General features: G+C 38.4%; 3 protein-coding genes across 3 annotated transcripts; 2 read left to right on the forward strand and 1 right to left on the reverse strand.

The window, feature by feature from the left end:
- The first annotated feature begins 7,271 nt into the window (after nt 1-7,271).
- Nucleotides 7,272-9,239, forward strand: KVR01_008503 (uncharacterized protein). Its single transcript, XM_044785138.1, has 4 exons — nt 7,272-7,638; nt 7,708-8,173; nt 8,257-8,594; nt 8,658-9,239. Exons 2-4 carry the CDS (start codon nt 7,876-7,878, stop codon nt 9,174-9,176), a joined length of 1,155 nt encoding a protein of 384 aa, XP_044642270.1. The 5' UTR covers nt 7,272-7,638; nt 7,708-7,875; the 3' UTR covers nt 9,177-9,239.
- A 3,265-nt stretch (nt 9,240-12,504) lies between these two features.
- On the forward strand, nt 12,505-15,651 carry KVR01_008677 (uncharacterized protein). The gene has a single exon (XM_044792440.1). The coding sequence runs from the start codon at nt 14,073-14,075 to the stop codon at nt 15,477-15,479; it is 1,407 nt and encodes a 468-aa protein (XP_044642444.1). The 5' UTR covers nt 12,505-14,072; the 3' UTR covers nt 15,480-15,651.
- A 4,003-nt stretch (nt 15,652-19,654) lies between these two features.
- Nucleotides 19,655-21,872, reverse strand: KVR01_008670 (uncharacterized protein; the record flags this gene model as incomplete). Its single annotated transcript, XM_044794791.1, has 2 exons — nt 19,655-20,750; nt 20,911-21,872. The coding sequence occupies 2 exons, from the start codon at nt 21,870-21,872 to the stop codon at nt 19,655-19,657; spliced, it is 2,058 nt and encodes a 685-aa protein (XP_044642437.1).
- Between the last annotated feature and the right edge of the window lie 5 nt (nt 21,873-21,877).

The raw sequence follows: 21,877 nt of genomic DNA on the forward strand, positions 1-21,877 counted from the left end.
ATTTTTTAATATATAAATTATTTATATATTTTTAATTTAATTATTAAATTTTAAAAAATAATTAAAATTTTAAAAATAAAATATAAATTATTTATATTTTTAATTTTATTATTAAATTAAAAATAAATAGTTAAAGTTTTTAAAAATAAAATATAATATTTTAAAAATTAATTTAATTAAATTTATTATATAAAACTTTTATAATAATTAAAGTTATAAAAATAAAATATAATTTAAAATATATAAAATATTTTTAAAATAAAAATTATTATATTAAAATATTAATATATATTTTATTTAAAATAATATTATTAAAAATATTTAAATTTTTATTAAAATTAAAATATTATATAGATTATTTATATTTTTTAGTTTTACTATTAAGTTAAAAGTAAATAGTTAGAGTTTTAAAAAATAAAATATAATATATCTTTTAAAAATTAGTTTAATTAAGTTTATTATATAAACCTTTTATAATAACTTTATAATTTATATTTATAATACTATTTATTATTAAAAGATACTTTTTATATTAATATATTAAGTTATATTAATATAAGCTAACGCTATTAACTTTAATATAAATTAGTTTATTAAAGGTTAAAACTATTATAAACTATAGGTTAGTTTAATGTTAATAAACACTATATATAAGTATTAAATTTGCTATATAACTTAGATATAAATATAAGTTAGTTAAAATAAGTGAAAATAAAGCTACTATTTTTTTAAGGGTTCTAGCTCTACTTAAATAAATACCTATTTAATGAACTTAAAAAATAAGTAAAACTACTTAAAAGTAGTTACTTAACCTACTATATTATTAAATTAAAAGATAACTTTTAAGTAAAGTAATTATATTTTATTACTACTTTAAGTTTATAGTTTTAATAGCTTTATTATAAATAAAAAAAAAGCTATTAATAGTTAAGTTTATAATTATATAAAAATAAATTTTACTTTAAAAGAAGTTATTAATATTTAAAATAATTAATATATTTTTAAAAAGTTAAAAATTATAAATTTAATTTAAAGGAAATTAAAATTTATAAAAATTTTAAACTTAAACTTAAAGGTTTTAATTTAATATTTATATTTATAAAAATAAAAGTATTTATATAGTTTAAAAGGTTTAAATTAAATTAAAAATTAAATTAAGTTATAATAAAAGAAATTAATTAAATAAAAATTAATTAAAAATTATAATTATAAATCTTTTAATTTTATATTAAAAGAATTAAAATATTATATAATTTAATTTCTATTTTAAATATAAAATTAAAATATTTATAATTATAATTTTTAATTAATTTTATTTAATTATTTTATTATATTATAATTTAATTTAATTTTATTTAAATTTTTTAAATTTATTTAATATTTTCTTTTAAATAAATTAAATTTAAATTAAAACTTTTAAACTTAAATTTAATATTTTTATAAATCTTAATTTACTTTAAATTAAATTTATAATTTTTAACTTTTAAAATATATTAATTATTTTAAATAATAATAACTTTTCTTTAAAGTAAAAGTTTATTTTATATAATTATAAATTTAATTATTAATAATTATTTCTTTTTTATTTATAATTTATTAAAATTATAAATTTAAAGTAATAATAAAGTATAATTACCTTATTTAAAGGTTATATTTTAATTTAATTAAATGATTACTTTTAAATAATTTTATTTAATAAATATTTATTTATAAAGTAAAGTTAGAACCTTTAAAGAATAATAGCTTTATTTTTATTTATTTTAATTAACTTATATTTATTTAAGTTATATAGTAACTTTATATATAATACTTAATAGTATTAAAATTAACTTATAATTTATAATAATTTTAATTTTTAATAAATTAATTTATATTAAAGTTTATAATATTAATTTAAATTAATTAAATATAGTTTAATATATTAATATAAAAGATATTTTTAATAATAAATAATATTATAAATATAATAAATTATAAAGTTATTATAATAAGTTTTATATAATAAATTTAATTAAATTAATTTTTAAAATATATTATATTTTATTTTTAAAATTATAATTATTTATTTTAATTTAATAATAAAATTAAAAATATAAATAGTTTATAATTTATATAATTTAATTTATAAAAATTAAAAATAATTTTTTATATTTTAAATTTTAAAAATTAAATTTTATATTTTATATTTTATTTTTAATTTTAAAATAAAATTTATTTAAATATTAAATTTAATTTTATTTAAAGTTTATAATATTATATTATATTTAATATTAATATATATAAAGTTATAAATTATTAAAAATATATTTTATATTATTTTTATTTATTATAACTTTAATAATAACTTTATAATTTATTATATTAATAATATTTTTATTTTAAAATAAATTTTTTATATTAATATATAAATTATTTATATTTTAAATTTTATTATTAAATTAAAACTAAATAATTAAAGTTTTAAAAATTAAATATAATATATTTTAAAATTAATTTAATTAAATTTATTATATAAAACTTTTATAATAATTTTATAATTATTTATAATATTATTTATAATTAAAAATATTTTTATATTAATATATTAAATTATATTAATTTAAATTAATATTATTAAATTATTAAAATTTAAAGTTATTATAAAATATAAATTAATTTTAATATTATTAAATATTATATATAAAATTATTATATAATTTAAATATAAATTAATAAAAATAAATAAAAATAAAAATATTATATTTTTAAATATTCTTTTTGGTATAAGGTTAAAAGATTTATAATTATAATTTTTTAATTAATTTTTATTTAATTAGTTTTTTTTATTATAATTTGGTTTAATTTTTAGCCTGGTTTAAGCCTTCTTTTAAGTTATATAAGCGCTTTTATTTTTATAAATATAAATATTAAATTAAAACCCTTAAATTTAAGTTTAAGATTTTTATAAATTTTAATTTCTTTTAAATTAGGCTTGTAATTTTTTAGCTTCTTTAAAAATATATTAACCATTTTAAACATTAACAACTTTTTTTTAAAGTAAAGGTTTGCCTTTATATGGTTATAAACTTAGTTGTTGATGGCCATTTTTTTTTTTATTCGTGGCAAAGTTGTTAGAACTATAAACCTAGATATTGTGCGCAGTAATGGAGTGTGGTTGCCTTACCTGGTTGTTTCTTGGTTTGCGTGGCAGGTTAAGTAATTGCTTTTAAGTGGTTTTGCTTGCAACGCAGCGGAGCTGATGGATGGGTGTTTGCTTGAGCAGAGCCAGAACCTGTACGTGTCCCTTGGGGGAATGGCAGCTTTATCTTCGCCTATTTTAGCCAACTTGCCTAAGTTACACGGCAAATTTTTGGCACTTATATATAGTACTCGCCGGCGTCAGACTAGCCCGTGGTTCGTGATGGCTTCAACCTTCGACGGACCGGTTCATGTCAAGGCTAACAGCGCCGGCCTAAACCGACCAGGCACGGCCCAGCACACTAGTGCAGGAAGGCGTCTTTTAACAACAGACGGCGTTGTAAATAATTATAAAGTTATTATGAAAAGTTTTATATAGCAAACTTAGCTAAGCTAATCTTTGAAAGATATATTATATCTTGTCCTTTTAGGACCTTAATTATTTGCTTCCAGCTTAGTAGTGGAACTAAAAAAATATAAATAGTCTATATTTTTAAATATAAAATATATAAATTTTAATTTTATTTTATAAATAAATATTTATTAATTAATTTTATTATATTTTAAATAAAATTATTTAAAAGTAATTATTTAATTTATTATATTATTAAATTAAAATATAATTTTTAAATAAAATATTTATATTTTATTATTATAAACTATTTATATTTTTTAGTTTTATTATTAAGTTAAAATTAAATAATTAAAGTTTTAAAAAATAAAATATAATATATCTTTTAAAGATTAATTTAATTAAGTTTATTATATAAAACTTTTATAATAACTTTATAATTATTTATAATACTATCTATTATTAAAAGATATTTTTATATTAATATATTAAATTATATTTAATTAGTTTAAGTTAATATTATTAATTTATTAAAAATTAAAGCTATTATAAACTATAAGCTATGTAGTTTTAATACTATTAAATATTATATATAAGGTTACTATATAACTTAAGTATAAGTTAATTAAAATAAATAAAAATAAAGCTATTATTCCTTTAAAAGTTCTAACTTTATTTAAATAAACACCTATCTATTTACTCTACTATATTATAAATAAAACTATTTAAAAGTAGTTACTTAACTTATTATATAACCTACTAAACTAAAATATAACCTTTAAATAAAGTAACTATACTCTATTATTTAAGTTTATAATTCTAATAAATTATAAATAAAAAAATAATTATTAATAATTAAGTTTATAATTATATAAAGGTAAACCTTTACTTTAAAAGAAGTTATTATTATTTAAAATAATTAATATATTTTTAAAAAGTTAAGGATTATAAATTTAATTTAAAATAAATTAAAATTTATAAAAATTTTAAATTTAAATTTAAAGCTTTTAATTTAAATTTAATTTACTTAAAAGAAAAATATTAAATAAATTTAAAAAACTTAAATAAAGTTAGAAATTAAACTAAATTATAATATAATAAAATAATTAAATAAAAATTAATTAAAAATTATAATTATAAGTTTTTAACTTTATATTTAAAAGAAATATTTTATTATTATATATAATATTTAAATTTATAATTTTAATAATTTATAAATAAAAATAATTATTATAAATTAAATTTATAATTATATAAAAATAAATTTTATTTTAAAGAAAAGTTATTAATATATAAAATAATTAATATATTTTTAAAAAAGTTAAAAATTATAAATTTAATTTAAAATAAATTAAAATTTATAAAAATTTAAATTTAACTTTTTTAAAAAATATAAAAGATTTAAATAAAGTTTAAATAAAGTTAAATTAAATTATAATAATATAAATTAATTAAAAGATTATAATTATAAATCTTTTAATTTTATATTTATAATATTATTTATTATTAAAATTTATTTTTATATTAATATATTAAACTATATTTAATTAATTTAAATTAATATTATTAATTTTAATATAAATTATAAATTATTTAATTTAATATTAATAAATATTATATAAATATATTAAAATATATTTATATAATATAAATAAAAATTATTAAATTAATAACTTAATAATTAAATAAAAATAAAATAATATTATAATTATTATATATTAAATATAATTTTTTTTAAAATTAAATATTTATATATTTACTTTTATTTATTATATATTATTTTTTTTATTAAATAAACTTTAAATAACTTAAAGTATAAACTTTTTAATTTATAAAAACTTTAAAAAATAAGTCTTTTTTTAAATTTTAAGGAATATAAAGAGGGTAGGTTAGTTCTTTAAAAACTTAGGTCGTGCCTACCGGCCCTCTACTATGCTTCACGCTCTAAGGCTCACCCCCTCACCCTAGCTGGCCCTAGTTAGGGGCAAGGGTCAAGGGGCAGGTGGGCCCTGCAGGGGTCCCTGCAGGCTCCCTTATCGATAAGGCTGCCACACTATTACCTCTCGCCCCGAGGCCTAAGGGGCAACCTTCTTTTCTTCTCTTTCTCTTTAAATAATCCTACTCTTTAAATCCACTCTATTTAATATAAACTTTAAGCCTTTATATTATAAAGCTTAAGTAATATCTTAGACTTTTTATAAATAAAGCTTTATATAAAATATTAAAAAATATAGAAAATTTAAATTTAAATATATAAATATTTAGTTTCTTTTTTAATACCCCTCCTTTTTTCTTTATTAAGTACTTATTCATTAATTTCCGCCTACAGTACATTGAATGAGAGTTATAATAATACTTTACACATTTCCTTTCAACAAGCAACGTGGTTTTGTGGTGTAGTTGGTTATCACGTACGCCTCACATTAAGTTCTCACATCATGGGAGATGCTTTGTGAATCCGCGTAAGGTCTCCGGTTCGAGCCCGGGCAAAATCAGATAATTTTTAGACTTTTTTGCATCCTTACCTTAGTCCGGGTTAGTCTTAGCAGGCTATAAATACTTGTAGCCGGTGCCTAACTATTTTAAATAAGATTTATAGAGTTTATAAAGTAGTATTATTTATTTTAACTTTTATTTAATATTAAATATAAATTTAAAGTAAGTTATTAAGTTTTTAAATAACTTTATATTTTAAATAAAGTTTATATTAAAACTTTTAAATTTTTAAATTATTATTATTTTTATTTTTATTTATATATTTATAAAATATTATTAAATTATAATATTAATATATTTTAAAAAATATAGAATATTAAAAGCTTTATTTTAAATTATATTTTTAAAATTAATATATTGAAATTAAAATTATTATAAATTATAAGTTTTTAATTTAATATTAATAAATATTATATAAAATATTAAATTTATTATATAATTTAAATCTAAATATATATTAATTAAAATAAATATAAATAAAATTATTATTCTTTTAAAAATTTAAATTTATTTAAATAAATATTTATTTAATAAATTTAAAAACTATTAATTTTATAAATATAATTATTTAAAATAATCTTTTAATTTATTAAATTAAAATATAATATTTAAATAAAGTAATTATATTTTATTATTTAAATTTATAATATTAAGAATTTATAAATAAATAAGGAAATAATTATATAAAGATAAAACTTTATTTTTTAATAAAAAGTATTATTTAAAAATAAAAATTATAAACTTAATTTAAAATAAATTAAAATTTATAATACTTTTAAAGTTAAAGTTAAAAATTAAACTTTTAATTATTTAAAATATAAAATATTAAATAAACTTAAAAATTAAATTAAATAAAAATTAATTTAAAAATTATAATTAAAAGTTTTAATTTTATATTTAAAAACTTATTTATAAATATAATAATATATAATAAATAATAAATATTTATAAAATTAATATAAAAGTATAAATATTAAAATATTAATTTATTTTAAATATATTATATAATTATTTTATTAACTTTTTAATAAATAATATTATTTATATAATATTTCTTTAAATATTAAATATTAAATATTTATTATTATATAAAAGTATTATATATAAAGATTAAAAATAGAACTATTAAATAATATATAATATATATAATACGATTTTAAGGTCTTGCTACTATAATTGTCGGCCAGTGTAGATTAATTCGAGCTCACTGCTAACCCTCAAAGATCGCTACCATGATGTGTCAAACGAGGGCTACGGTAGACTTGACGATGGGTCCTTGCGGACAGCAGCAAGGAACCCATCAAGAGCAATGCTCACCCCGTTCTGAGGAGGCGAGCTGCATTGGTTCAACCAAATATCATTATTAGGAAGCTCACCGCTGTCCTTGCTCCTCTTGATGTCCAGAGCCCAGTGTTGCCCAGATCGATTCGAGGTACTCGCCTTATCACCTGCCATATCAAGAGACTTCCTCCTGGACCATAGTTGCACGTACAGTTGTGGAGCGAGCGACACGACGGATTAAGAAGGGAAGAACAGCTGGAAATACTCGAATCGGAAGTGTGAGGTATCATCCGTGGAGGCTACTTCCCATTGAAGCAGTGTCAACAGTACCGGCAAGCACACCCGCGAGCAATTACCCAAGCGTACCTAGGTAGCTAATCGTTCTGACCTCTTCACTCTAGGCACCGAACTCTGAGCTCCTGTGCGTTCAGTTGGGTCCTTCAGTTTTCTCCCCTTGCTCAACATCTTTGTTACACCCCTCTGTCTTTACCACCTCACAACACATCGCTGACACCTAGGAACTGTTCACCATCATCGTCTTTCCCCTCCTACACCAGTGGACCACAGTGATGGAACTTGCTCTGCTCATCCCCGTAATAGCCATCACTGCTGCTCAAGTTGATGGCAATCCAAACAATTACATCCTTAAGGACAAGGCCAACCGGAAGATCTTCGAACGACGCATCGTCAAAGAGCAATTATTGCATCTAAAGGATGTCGGTCATCTGGAGGACGGCGTCCAGCCAATTGCCGTGTTTGTCGTGGGTCAAACAGGATCCGGAAAGACTCGTCTCGCCGCCGATCTATTTGATGTGATGCAAGGGCGTCAACCAGCACATCTCATCGCGGACGTCTACAAAGCCTATCGTGAGTTCCTTGGGCACCCCCTTATCCCATGAAGCCCACCCAAACAGAGGGTAGTGATGACAAGATGCTCATTGGAAACATAGATCCCGAATACATACACCTCATCAAGAGCCATCCTAATATAACATGCGCTGCTACGAGCACGGATGCCCGCAAATGGCTCATGTTAACAAGCAGGTGGTTGATGCAGCGCCGAATCGACGTCCTCATCGAGAGTGCATGCCGCACTCCTGACGACGTCATATCTCTGATGTCAGACTTCCACCTTGCAAACTATCGGATCCTGGTAGTCATAATGGCCGTCCCCGAGTGCTTGAGCCTCATGGGCACCATCGTACGATACTGGGAGAGGCGTCCAGAGGCAAAGTCTGTCAGACTCCCCCTAAGAGTAACGCCTTGGGAGGTTCACCACGAGACCTATGCAAGTGTTTGCCACCTCTCATGGCACGAGGCCAGTCAGCGGCTGACAATCAAGCTCTTGCAGGAAGGAATTCTGGCTGTTGCCAATTTTATCGACAACTCCACCGCCGTCTCGAACGTCGTGGTCGTACGCCGAAATAACCTCGCCAGTTATCAGAACCCTCGCGGGATAGACGGGCTCTGGGTCCGCCCCGCGTCTACTCTCGCGTCGCTTGACCTAGAGAGGACCCGGCCACTTCTGGCCGCCGAGCACGAGAGCTTCGCCGCGGACTGCTTATACGTCAGACAACAGCAGGCGAGGAAGCGGAAGGGCTGGAAGGGCTGGAAGTGGAAGAAGGGCAAGGAAAGCGTCACAGGAACGACTCTTGAAGGAGCGCAGGCCTCCCTTGCGGGTCTGATGTCAATAGAAGGTCAGTGGAGCACTTCGTTTCCTCTCCTGAAGCCGCTGGATATCGAGGAGTGGATGTTTGGGGAATGGGACATCAACGATGTCAAATCCGGGACGCCGATATCGAAGGAAAGCGTACAGACCGTGGTGCCGCGGATCAGCATCCTGAAGGAGACTGCGAGGGTTCAGCACTGAATTCGATGCGGAAAAATTGCTCTCAGTATGAACAAGTATTACTCAGAATTACGCCGATTACCCTATAACTAGTCGAAATGCAGCCACCCCGTTGGCGGCAGAGATCGCTCGTTACATCTGACTGTGCATGTGTGTCATTGGGATCTGCAAGTCAAGCCGTAAGCCACCGATCACACTGTGGTACCAGTGTCATAAGGAACTGTACATACTCAATGTGATGGTGGGTGGAGTCAAGACCCTCATGCTATGCAGTGTTTGGCCGAGTCACAGCAGACCTTATCTGCAAGACACTATATTTGAACGACGTCGCTTTCGGATCCCGCCCTTTGCGTACCCTAACGACTTACGTGGGATCCCGTGTATGTTAGGCGTCCCGCAGGACGATATGCCTGCTCGGCTGGAGAGTGACTGCTCCTTGATAGTAAGCAAGTACTATTGTTGTCCATGTCAAGTGACACAATGTTCGACCGAGTCCCACAAAACCCTGGTTTGCTTGTTGCTCTGGCAGATCTCTCTTTCTTTTCTTTTTTTTTCTTTTTCTTTTTTTGGGCCTTGATTTTCTCCACGAGCTCCCTACCTTGGTACGTATGTAGCCTATCGGTCAAGTATAGTAAGTTAGTAATAGAGATCGGATAGTCGTACCAACCAAAACGGAGTGTACACCTATGCTAGGAACTCGGAGATCAAAATGCTTGGGTTAGTACTAAATTACGAGTAATTATCTCATAAATTCATCCCATCGGAGGTTGTCCTATAGGAGGTTATGACATAGGAGGTTGTGCTATGAGAGGGTATCCTTTGGGGCTTGGGTATACCCTCCGTTATGGTGGGTGCGAATATCCGATCTCTAGTAATAATAAGTGAGGATGAATTGGACTGCAAGGTTCCCAGCACCTAGTGCTCTCTGCGAGATAATAGCAAGAACCTCGAAGCTCTTCCGAGATTTCGTTGCCTCAGTTGCTTCGAAAAATTGCAATTGAACCATTTTTACGGTGAGTTTCTAAAGTCTCTTCATGTACTATTTTATTTGAAGCAGCGGACTCCCCCGGGCACAGGCATACCCAAGTAGCCATCGTCGCAGGGCTCAATCTATCTGTAACTTGGAAGTTGTACTGCTCCTTGACTGCATAAGTCGGGCTCAACCCTCGCTTTCCACGCCTGAATTTATGGACCTGGACTTGTCTAATACCTAGGCACTATGAATTGATTTGTTCTGAGCCTAACTTGTTAGTTAGTACCCTAGGGTAGCAAGTCAATTGACTTGTAACTTCACATGCCTATGATTACCTTATCCATATTTAGCCTGAACTGCTTTACCAACTCGCTGGAAACCCACTTAATCCGAGACTCAGCCTCAATACAGATCTAACTAGATTGGCATGCAGATCAAGTTGCTTCTGAACATGGATCCGAGATTTTTACAGCTTGCACAGGAAGAAACTTCCAAGGTTGACCAAAGCCCGGCCTATAGAGCTTTTACCTCGATGGACTGTCATGGCATTCCCACACAGTCGCTGAAGCACCCTGGGGCACCCAAGCTGATGAATACAATAACTGCATTTTCATCGGCGTTGTCTCGGTGTTTATCATTATGATGCAGGCTAGGATGCGAGGCAGATCTGATCGAGTAATCGGGAGAGAGAGCCGTCGCTAGGTGGGCCAAGACGACGGGGAGGAGATGATGACCGCAGCTGCCACCATTTCCAATAGAGGTGTTGCACTTCTGACCTCCCCACTGCGACCTGTAGACCAACGTCAGCCCCACACCGCTGTGGCATCTGGCTGCTGTGGCATCGTCTGTGGCGGACACCCATGGTTCAAGGATATTGAACACCAACCCAGGTGCCCACAGTCCGGGACACGATCCAACCGGTCCCTGGGGAGAGGAAGAAATCGTTGGTCACGTTAATAACCTCATGACCTGGCAGCCGTGGAGTACGACCTACGGACTGGCAGCGCTATGACGCCCTGAATCAAGGTCACGTTGGCCGCAAGTGGCCTGCGGTCAATGTGGCTGCTACGGTGGTGTTGGGTTCCTGGCGTTGGGTGTTCCTGGCGTTGGCCCAGCCAGAGAATGTTTGTGTAGGATTCTAGACCATTTGGTGGTTGGGCGTGCGTGCCCCGAATGCCGGGCACCTGGGGCGGGAAGGTTTTAGTCACAATAATCAATATCATCGAGTGGCTTGAGGAGGCACGCACGGCTCGGAAGGTCGGTGTGCACCTCATGCAGCAAGCATGCTGCAAGAAAGTACCGTGCCTACATGCATATCCGCGGGCCCGAGTCGTTGTCGTGGGTGGCAGGACAAATGTGACCAGAATTGAGATGTGTTCGAGTCAAAGGTGGGAGATGGAGCGATGTCTCTCTCGAGTGCTACCCAACGGGCAAAAAGAGGACGTCACGAGGGGTGATCCTGCCCGTCATGAGTGGCTTGAAGTGATCGGCGGTCGATATGTCGGCGCCTTATTGGCAGCATTGAGGGGAGAGGGGGAAGAAGATGTTGACAGGTTGGGGTAGTGGCGCTGACATGGCGAGAGTCAAGAGGCGGCACGACAGCCAGCCAGGGGCTGGGGGATGGGGCCTGGAGGGCACGAGGATAGGATTTTTACTGAACCCGAGGTCGTGGGGTGTATGTAATGTCCTGAGTAGGGGAGGTGTTCGACGGCAGGATGAGCAGCGCAATGCGTAATGTAAGACAAGAGTCAAGGCCAAGCATATTGCAAGTCCGGGATGCAGCAAAGGCCCCACATGTCGGCCCAGGTTAGCCGGACGAGAGTATGGGGAAGGAAGGGTTGTGAGTTCGACTGCATAAGCTTAAATGGGAGTCTGGGTTCATCCTAAGTGTCTGACTGAGTGCGTAAGTGTGCTGTGTATGTGTAAGTAGGTAAGTAGGCTTGGTAGGACAATATCACCCACGATATTGTGTATTCCGAGTGATCGACGTGGTGATGTGCAAGCTGGGGTCACCCCGTCTCCCGGGTCAGCGGTCAAGGCCAGAGATTCATCTATCTCTGCAGAACAATCTGGAAGCGAGAACATGTGTCTTGAGCTGTATGCGACGTTGGGCCGGGACTTGCTGCAGAGCATGCACACCATGCAGAGCGCAGGCCGACAACCGGGAATACCAAGGACACAGCAGGACATAACGAGCACAGCAGGCTGTGGCGTAACTGTTAGCACCGCGGCGCCAGCACGGGACGGCAAGGGCCCAACCGCGGGTGCTTAGACCACCTGGGGACCTGGCAAGCCTGGGTACGCTAGCAGAACTAGTAGTAGCCTTTCTCCAAGACAACGGCCCAAGTACCGGCAAGGCAGGCTGGGCAGGAGCCCCGTTCGGAAGTTTTGCAGCTCGCCAATCTTGGCGTAGGTCATCGGATGCAACTCCGGAAACAACAGACAACAACGACAACACACGACACTACACTACATACACACACACCCAACACGCCAACACGCCAACACGCCAGCGACATGGGCAGCCAGACAACCAGAGCACGGGTCTAGTCAGCTGGGCGGCCCCCACGGCACCTCAGCGTCGCATCGGGCCCCTCTGACGCATCGCACCCTGCCCTGCCAGCCTGCCAGCCTGCCTGCGCACACAAGCGATGCGAGAGGGAAGACCAAGCAGCCGAGGCAGGGTGGCAGGGTTCTCCAAAGGCTCGCGGCCACGGCAGGCTTGCCTTGACGAGCCACAAGCACCACGCATGGCACGGCCTCTGATTCGACCTGTCGAAAAGCGATCCGACAAGTCATGGCCCGCCATGTGCCTCCCGCACACACCTCATCGGGAGAGGCGTACCCTGTGCGCCCCTTGTGCGTCCTGTCACCACGCCGGACCTCGTCTTAGTCGCCGGACTGGGCAGGAGGGCTTGAGGGCTTGATGTTACCTGTGGGATATGGGACATGGGGCATGGGACAGAACATGCAATCCCCGTCATCGCCCACAGGTACCCCCAGCCTGATGACCGAGCGACAATCATGCCCAGGCCCAGTGCCGGATTTATGCCTTGGGGGAATCGAATCCTACGCTGTGTCAGCTCTGCAATTTGAGCGTTTGTGCCAGGCAGTAAGCTTCAACAAGTCCACGGCATGAGTACGTGAGCGTCAAGGGGCTGCCAGCGGCCGCTTGCCCTTGCACTCCAGCCCGGGAGGCTTTTCTTGGGAGAACGATAGCCGCAGCGCAGAGTTGCGTGTTGGTTCCATTGTGTTGGTTCCATTGTGTTGGTTTCAAGTGTTATTTTTTGTCTTCAGCTGTGCGGCATACCAAAATACATCATCGCTCAGATCCCGCCGTAGCGCACCTACGCTACGCTACTCAGCCCTGCGAATCCTACTCTAGCGAGGTCCTGGTTTTGCGGAGAGACACACGGGACTAGCACATCTCTGCCACGCGACTATCCGAGGCGAGCAGCCCTGCAGTCTCTGACGGACTCATGCCGAGTAACGAAGGAACATACTCTCGCACCTGAGAGCCACCCGGGCCTCCCAGGGTGCCGACCCACCGCCACAGCATCCTTCCCCTTCGTCCACTCCCGTGAGGCAAGCTACGGTCTTTATTTTTTACCCTCTCCAGGGTCATGGCCGCCTCATTGGCCGCATGGCCCTTGTCTTCGACGGCAGTCGCAGTGTAGGTAGCCACTGCAGGAAGGTGGGGTTGCCTAGATCACGTGACCTGGGCCGCCCACCTTCCCCATGGCTGCCTTCCCTGCAGTAGCTGTCTACACTGCGAGAGTTGCATTCCAATTTCATTCCCACTTTCATTTCCACTTTCATTCCCACTTTCATTCCCACTTCGTCTTCATCAGTTACGTCGATCATTCTTTACGGCGTCCGACACCAGCACTCATTCCGTCAAAAAGCTCGAACATACATGTCCTAATCTGATCACTGTCCTCACCATGCCAGACGACTCTGTACTCGAGTTCGTCGTCTCACAGACATGGAAATGTCTGTCCGTCAAAGTCAAAGGCAAAAACTCAATTTTCGCAAAATGTTTCTTTGACCAGGAGATCCTGTCCGAAATCGCCCAAGACGCCAACATCTTTTTCGCCCCTGGCCTCCTGGAAGCTATGACCGCCTCCACCCCCCCAGACGTCAACTTTTTCAAGTCTCTCCCTGTCAAGTATCTCGGAGTCTGGGGCATCTATGTCCTCGTCCTCGAGAAAAAAAACCACCCCACCCTTGTCTACATTGGCGAAGCCTCGGACGCCAAGCTAGGCGTGCGCGGCCGTTGGAGACATTATGAGAACCCTCGTGTCTACCGAAAGATGCTCCCCACTTGTGTCAAGGCGGCTCTCGACAGTGGCTATAAGATCTCCTACAAGGGGGTCTTAGCCTATTTCGGCATTCCTTCTGCAAAGGATGTCCCGCGGTTTCGAGTCCTCAGTTATGCACTCGAGTGCATGTTCGCATTCTACTTCTGGACCATGCGCTCCATCACCAAGGACTATGGGATAGGGTCTTGCTGTCCTTGGCCTCGCGACTCGTTCACTTACGGAGGTTTATGCAGCCACAGCTCATTGAACGACCCTATGAGGGCCAGACTCGATCTGTCAGCTGAGCAATTAGAATTGCTTGCCTCCCAGAACGATATGAACAAGAGAGCCCGCGAAACTCGTGCGAGGCGGCGAGACGCTAAGATCTACCACTGTGACGACTACGACTCGTCATTCAGCACTCCAAGTGAGCTCGTCACCCACAAGGCAGGCGTCATGCACAAGAAGCGTGTTGCGGATAACGCCGCCGGTGTCGAACGAGAGTTCGAGTGCCCGCCCTGCGGTAAAAAGTACAAGAAAATCCAGGACCTGGAAAAACACGAGGAAGGCCCGAGACATGCCGCTGTCATTGCAAGAACCCCAGTCGACGCTCGCCCACCTCCTAGGCCGCCAAGAGTCATCAAGAAACATCCAAAACGCACCAAGGAAGAGCGCGAGTCACAGATTCTCTACTGTCCTGCCTGCGACCTGCACATGAAAAGACCCAGCCAAGTCATCATTCACAACAGGTCCGCGGGTCACAAGAAACGCGAGGCGGACATCGCCGCCGGTTTGGATCCAGATCCTGAGCCACTGAATCTTCACTGTGATTCCTGCGATGTCACTTGCAAGAAGCGCAGCGAGATGATCAAGCACAACAACTCCGCCAAACACAAGAAACGCATCGCGAACCTTGCCGCCGGCAAGACCTACGACTTCCGCTGCAAGATCTGCGACAAAAGCTTCGTGAATATTCACCAACTGAACACCCACAAGGAGAAGAGTGCGCGACACAAGCAGAGGGTGGCAGCCCTCGAGGCCTCTGCCTAAGGAGAACACAGCACCAGTACCATTCATCATGATATCAACATTGCTATTGCTAGAACCCTAAGAACATTGTTAGCGCGGCGTCAATATTGCTAGGACCGACGGACCAGAACAATACCAATATTGCTAGAACCCCAAAATGAAATTACAATAACAACACATACATTTGAAGTCCTTATTATGATATGATATGCCCTATCCTTCCTAATGTACTGCACCAAGACCCGTGGGTAATAGATGATTTATCTCGGTTGGCACCGATTGGTGCCAATTGGGGCAGAGCAGATTCGGCGACCTCGGGATGGCGACCTTTATGGGCACCCAAACGCAATTAGAGTTGGCACCAGTTGGTGCCAATTATGGCGGAGCAGATTTAGTGATTATTATATCTGTGGGCGAATTCAATTCGTAGTTAGAGTTGGCACCGATTGGTGCCAATTGGCAAAGCAGATTCGGTGACGGTGACCTTTGTGGGCACCTAGTCGCAGTTAGAGTCGGCACCAATCGGTGCCAACTGGCAGAGCAGATTCAGTGACGGTGACCTGTGTGGGCACCTAGTCGCAGCTGAAGTCGGCACCAATCGGTGCCAACTGGCAGAGCAGATTCAGTGACGGTGACCTGTGTGGGCACCTAGTCGCAGCTGAAGTCGGCACCGATTGGTGCCAATTGGCAGAGCATATTTGGTGACGGTGGCCTTGGTGGGCACCCAGTCGTAGTTAGAGTTGGCACCGATTGGTGCCAATTAAGGCAGAGCAGATTTAGTGATGGTGGTATCTATGGGTGAATTTAGATCAATATTGGAGTTGGCACCGATTGGTGCCAGCTGGCTCTACCTTAGTATCCTATCTAGTATTAAGGATTACTTCTAAGCTTTTAATTTTCTTAAATATTCTTAATACTAATAAGTAGATTCTTATTATTTATTTTATTATAATATATTTATATTAAAACTTAGTAATATTATTTAAAATTTTTATAATATATATTTATTATTTACTTTTAATTAAATAAAGTTTAATTTATAATAACTTTATTTATTTTTAAATTATTTTAAAATATTATAAACTAACTATTTAAATATAATTACTTATAATTATAAATTTAATTTAAGCTTATATTATTAAAATTTTAAAAAGTTTATTTATTATTTATTAAACTTTATTTAAGAAAGCTTCTATTAAGAAAATCTCTAGGTAAAGCTATAGGTAGCTACTTTATAGTATATGTTAAGGCCATGGGCTAATCGCCCACAGGACCAATCAATGGGTCCATACACCCTACTTATCTTATAGCTTAGGTGGCCTCTATATAGCTTCGCTACTTCCCCTATACTATTCTTTAGGCAGCTCTAGTTTTAAATCAATAATTCTTTACAGACAATTTGAGCCTTCTTTTACTATAGGTCACGAGGACCGTCTCAGTATATAGATTTAAAGAGTAGGGTTGCCTAAGGAAAAGAGAAGAAAGGAAGGTTACCTCCTAGGCTTTGGGGCGAGAGGTAATGGTGTGGCAGCCTTATCGATAAGGGACCTGCAGGGACCCTTATGGGAACCCTTGACCCCTGCCCCTTACTGGATGTCTCCTCGATTGGCTGGGTCTTCAAGTCCAAAAGCAAGGCGCACTCACCTCTCAGGATTGTAATTACACCAGATCCTAAGAACGGTCTTCAAGTCCAAAAGCAAGGCGTACTCGCCTCTCGGGATCGTAGTTACACCAGATCTTAAGAACGATCTTCAAGTCCAAAAGCAAGGCGCACTCACTTCTTAGGATCGTAATTACACCAGATCCCAAGAACGGTCTTCAAGTCCAAAAGCAAGGCGCACTCGCCTCTCAGGATCGTAATTACACCAGATCCCGAGAACGACGGCTGGGTCTTCAAGTCCAAAAGCAAGGCGCACTCGCCTCTCAGGATCGTAATTACACCAGATCCCGAGAACGACGGCTGGGTCTTCAAGTCCAAAAGCAAGGCGCACTCGCCTCTCAGGATCGTAATTACACCAGATCCTGAGAACGACGGCTGGCGGCAAATACATGACACCGCGAATGTCCCATATCCACCCAACCTAGAGTTCACCAAATCCCAATAACGACGGCTGGCGGCAAATACATAACACCGCGAATGTCCCATGTCCACCCAACCTAGAGTTCACCAGATCCCGAGAACAACGGCTGGCGGCAAATACATGACACCGCGAATGTCCCATGTCCACCCAACCTAGAGTTCAGTAGTCCCGAGTGATGAGTTATTTGAGTAAACGATAGTTCATTGATTGATGTTAGGGAGAAGTCTACGATCTCTCCCGGCGCTCAGAAGGAGCGGGTATAAGTATTAGTCGGCTTAGTCAGCCAGACCCGACCGTGCCTTCCACCGGGCTCACAACCTGATGAGTTATTTGAGCAAACGATAGTTTATTGATTGATGTTAGGGAGAAGTCTACGATCTCTCCCGGCGCTCAGAAGGAGCGGGTATAAGTGTTAGTCGGCTTAGTCAGCCAGACCCGACCGTGCCTTCCAACACCGAGAACAACGGCTGGCGGCAAATACATAACATTCAGGAAAGTGTAGGGTCAATTAGAAAAGGACCTCTTCCAGCACACTTGGTAAGGGCAGCGGATGAGATGTGGGAGTCTGTGAAAGAGGCTAGGGGCAACATCCTGTAGGACAATTTGAAGCTTAGACTTATTGCAGTTCTCTCCGCAATTCAGTGGGCACATGCAAATACAGCGGAGGCGACACCGAGCGGCCAGTAAGGAAAAAAACGAAGGGGAGGCAACTTGCAGGATCAGGATGATCAGACCTTGTCGTATTTATACAACTTGAGAAATGCACTCATGTAATTATCCCAACCAACACGTGCAGATTACTAAGTAATACCTTCTTAAATATGCCCACCACATACATTGAAAGCGCTTAATTTATAGCTAATATATTAAGACCTAGGAATCGAAGACTATGAATATCCTATATTTACTTAACCTAGAATTTAATAACTTGAGAATAATTAAATTTTTCAATATATAAAATTATTATTTTTATTATTAAAATCTTTAAATAAACTTATAAAAGTATGTTTTTAATATAATAAAAAGAATAGTTATTTTTTTAAAAAAAATAGAGAAAATAATAAAAAAGGTAGGAAATAAAGGGGAAAAAATATAAAAAGATAAGAAAAGGAAGAATGAAAAAGAAGAAGGATAGGAAAAAAAAGAAAATAAAAAAAGGAGAGAAAGAAAGAAGGGGAAAAAAGAGAGGGAGAAAGGAAAGAAAAAAAAGGGTAATAGTGTGGCAGCCTTATCGATAAAGGGACCTACAAGGACCCCTACAAGGCCTACCCACCCTTAACCCTTGCTCCTTACTGCTAGGTGGTGAAGCACCTACCTAGGTACTTAAGTAGTTAAGTTAGCTAGACCTTATTAATTAAGTTAGTCCGTGTGTATATATGGACCACTACTAACCTTACTTGTAGTGGCTAATCCACTGCAGTCTACTATTCCTATAATTATAAAGCATCTCTATTACTATAACTAAAGCTCAGTCTATAAAAAGCGCAGTTAGTCTGTTTCTATTACTAGCTATCACTAGAATTTCGCCCATAGCCCCACTTATCCTCAACAGTACGTTAGTAATACACACAAATCTCCCACCTACTTAGATACTATCACCACTTTGCACACTTTTGTTAAGAGGGGGTTTAGGGGGATCCCCTCTGATTTTCTAAGGAGAGGATAACCTTGAAAGATGCGTCTAGACTTATCACAACTCCTATCTCCGCCAGGAGGCTGCCCGCTTGCGGGCTCTGCGGGGGCTGCCAGAGGAGGCTACTTAAAATACTGTTTACTATTTGCCAGTGCCGGTAAATTCGGGGCTACTAGTTATCAAATTACACTATGGGGGTTGACTTGAGCGCGCCGTGAGGCTGCCCATTGCCAATCTAAACACATGGTCAGTGGCCGTCAAGCTGCTGACCTCAACGTGGGAATCGCAAGATGTTCAGGATCAAAGGGCCTATGTAATTGGCACCAAAAGGTGCGGATAGGCATTCATTAGACTACTTCTATCAGTTGGCACCAAAAGGTGCCATGGTAGCGCGTCTACATGTCCGCGGATCATTCGTGCTCCCCACCATCCGCGTCCGAGAGATCTCCCTTGATGTCACCAGAGCCGGCGACACTGTCTGCTCAGCTTTCGTCCACCTCATCGCCATCGCTCAGGAAGTCCGCCAGCGCGTCGGCGGTACCATGCCGGGGACGCTTCTCACGATGACTCGCCACTGGGCTGGTAGACCGACGCTTGCGCGGGCGGCGGCTAGGGGTTTCCTCAGCGCTGTTCTCTGCCTGGTCGTCACTGCCTTCTGCCTGATCGTCACTGCCTTCTGCCTGGTGGCCACTACCTTCTGCCTGGTGGCCACTGCCTTCTGCCTGGTGGCCACTGCCCTCCGCGGTGTCATCATCCGGCCGAACCGAAAACAGAGGGTGCTGCTTGAACTTGGATACCGTACCAAACTCGTTCGTGGGGGTAAAATCGCTTGTCTGCTCCTGGACATCGGGGTCGCTCTGGGCGCTATCGCAGACGGTGCGCATCTCATCCCACGTCAGCTGCTCTGGGAGCATGCCGTTACAGTGCTTGAGGTAGGCCAGGGGCAGCGCCATCTTGAGGCTGGACGCCGCGCTTAGAATATCCGCCCAGTCATCAGGCAAATCAGCCTTCTCGGTTTCAAGTAGCAGGCTGGAGAGGAGGCTGTAGAATTGGCCAAACGTGCGCGAGTTCTCGGAGGTAAAGTCCTGGATGTGCTGGGGGTGGGCATGTTCCCAGGTCATGCGGTTGAATGGCTGGCTCCAAAACACGCGGAGGACCTCGTAACTCAGAAGCTTGCGGGAAAATGGGGTGTTCAGGTGCGGTCCACCGAATTTGAGTGTGGCGCTCAGAGCCTGGACCTCCTTGAGGCAGGCTCGGTGCTCCAGAAAGTTGTATGCCGTATCATTGACAGTCAAGATCACCCAGGTGACGGGTTTGGTCTGCCGCAGGCGGACAAGGCGACCTAGGTACTGTCCAGAACTGCCGTAACTCCATGGTACCTGCACCTGGATCCCGAAGTTGCAAGAGTGGTGGAGATTGAGACCAGCCGCGCCCACCATAGTGTTCAGCAGAAGCACGTTGACGTTGGTGGTTGGGTCGTTGAATGCACTGAAAGCGCTAGCCTTCTCAGCTGCTGTCATGCCGGCGCGGACAGACAACACGTTCAGGGACGCCTTCTTCATGATGGCAAACAGCGTCCTAAGATGGACACATGTTAGTCAGCTGGACTCTGTGTGGGTTGGGGTTGGCACCAATGGGTGCGGAGGGGAACGGGGGCGCTTGGTTGGCACCAGTTGGCGCCAACTAGTGGGGTGATCGAGGGAGGTTGGCACCAAAGGGTGCCGACTGTGTTACTTACAACTGCTGCCAAGGGGTGCTGACCATGACCAGCGTCCTCTCCTTCTCCGTGGCACGACGGCAACATAGAGCCAGGACATGGGTGTTGACAGGGGAGCGTGCCAGGACGCGGCTCAGGACAGACTTGCGCTCAACAGGAATGAAGTCATAGGGATCATCGCCGAGCGCGAGGAGCTGTAGGTACGACAGGCCGAAGTCGCCGGTGCCTTGCATGATGGCCTCGGTGTGCGCCGAGCCGAATGTCAATACACCCTGGGAGTGAGATGCGTCTCTGATGTGCTTCCGGGCTCTCTGGGGACCGCCGCTCGCTTCTCCGATGTTGACGAGTTCCTCTAGGACGACATCGGCCGGCATCTGTGCGACCGCGTCCTCCCTGATCATGGCCATCACACTTAGGAAATCCGCGGAGGCTATGTTTAGGATCCGAAGGAGGCTGATATCCAGGTTACCACCGTCGTCATCCCCACCCTCATCCGCTAAGGTAGCCTGAACCTGAGCGCCGTGTGATAGAGTAACAGCCATTGATTGTGGGCCAGCAGCCCCTGAGGATACGGCAAGGTCCTGGAAATGATCGTTCATGAACTTATCAACCATAGGCTTCAAAGCGGCGTAGCTTAGGGCATGCGTCTCGATATGGTGTGGGGGGATACCATCTCGAGGGCTAACATACCATGGCGAGCCATCGCTATGGTCAGGTAACTGCAGGATGGTATCCATACCACGGCGCATATAGATGCACTTCAGCATGCCCTTGACAACCTCTCTGCCACGGGTGCTCTCATCCTCTTTAGTGTTGTCTAACTGATCGATGGGCGATATGTACCACCACTTCCACTTGTTCACAGTGAAGGCCTGTGTAAGCTCGTGTTTACGAGCCTCTGAGATATCCTCGGGTAGGCCGCAAAGCAGGCCACTCTCTTTGTCAATCTCGCCATCCACACAGAGATCTGCGGGCAGGTCCATGTTTT

The sequence above is a fragment of the Diaporthe batatas genome (genome assembly GCF_019321695.1).
Source record: "Diaporthe batatas strain CRI 302-4 chromosome Unknown Contig00010, whole genome shotgun sequence".
Classification (NCBI taxonomy): Eukaryota; Fungi; Ascomycota; class Sordariomycetes; order Diaporthales; family Diaporthaceae; genus Diaporthe; species Diaporthe batatas.

Bases quoted from the DNA above. Each gene is read 5' to 3' on its own strand.
- KVR01_008503 (XM_044785138.1), top strand. From the start codon at position 7,876: ATGGAACTTGCTCTGCTCATCCCCGTAATAGCCATCACTGCTGCTCAA. The intron at 8,174-8,256 runs GTGAGTTCCTTG...TTGGAAACATAG, and splicing joins GGACGTCTACAAAGCCTATC to ATCCCGAATACATACACCTC. The intron at 8,595-8,657 runs GCAAGTGTTTGC...AAGCTCTTGCAG, and splicing joins AGGTTCACCACGAGACCTAT to GAAGGAATTCTGGCTGTTGC.
- KVR01_008677 (XM_044792440.1), top strand. From the start codon at position 14,073: ATGCCAGACGACTCTGTACTCGAGTTCGTCGTCTCACAGACATGGAAA.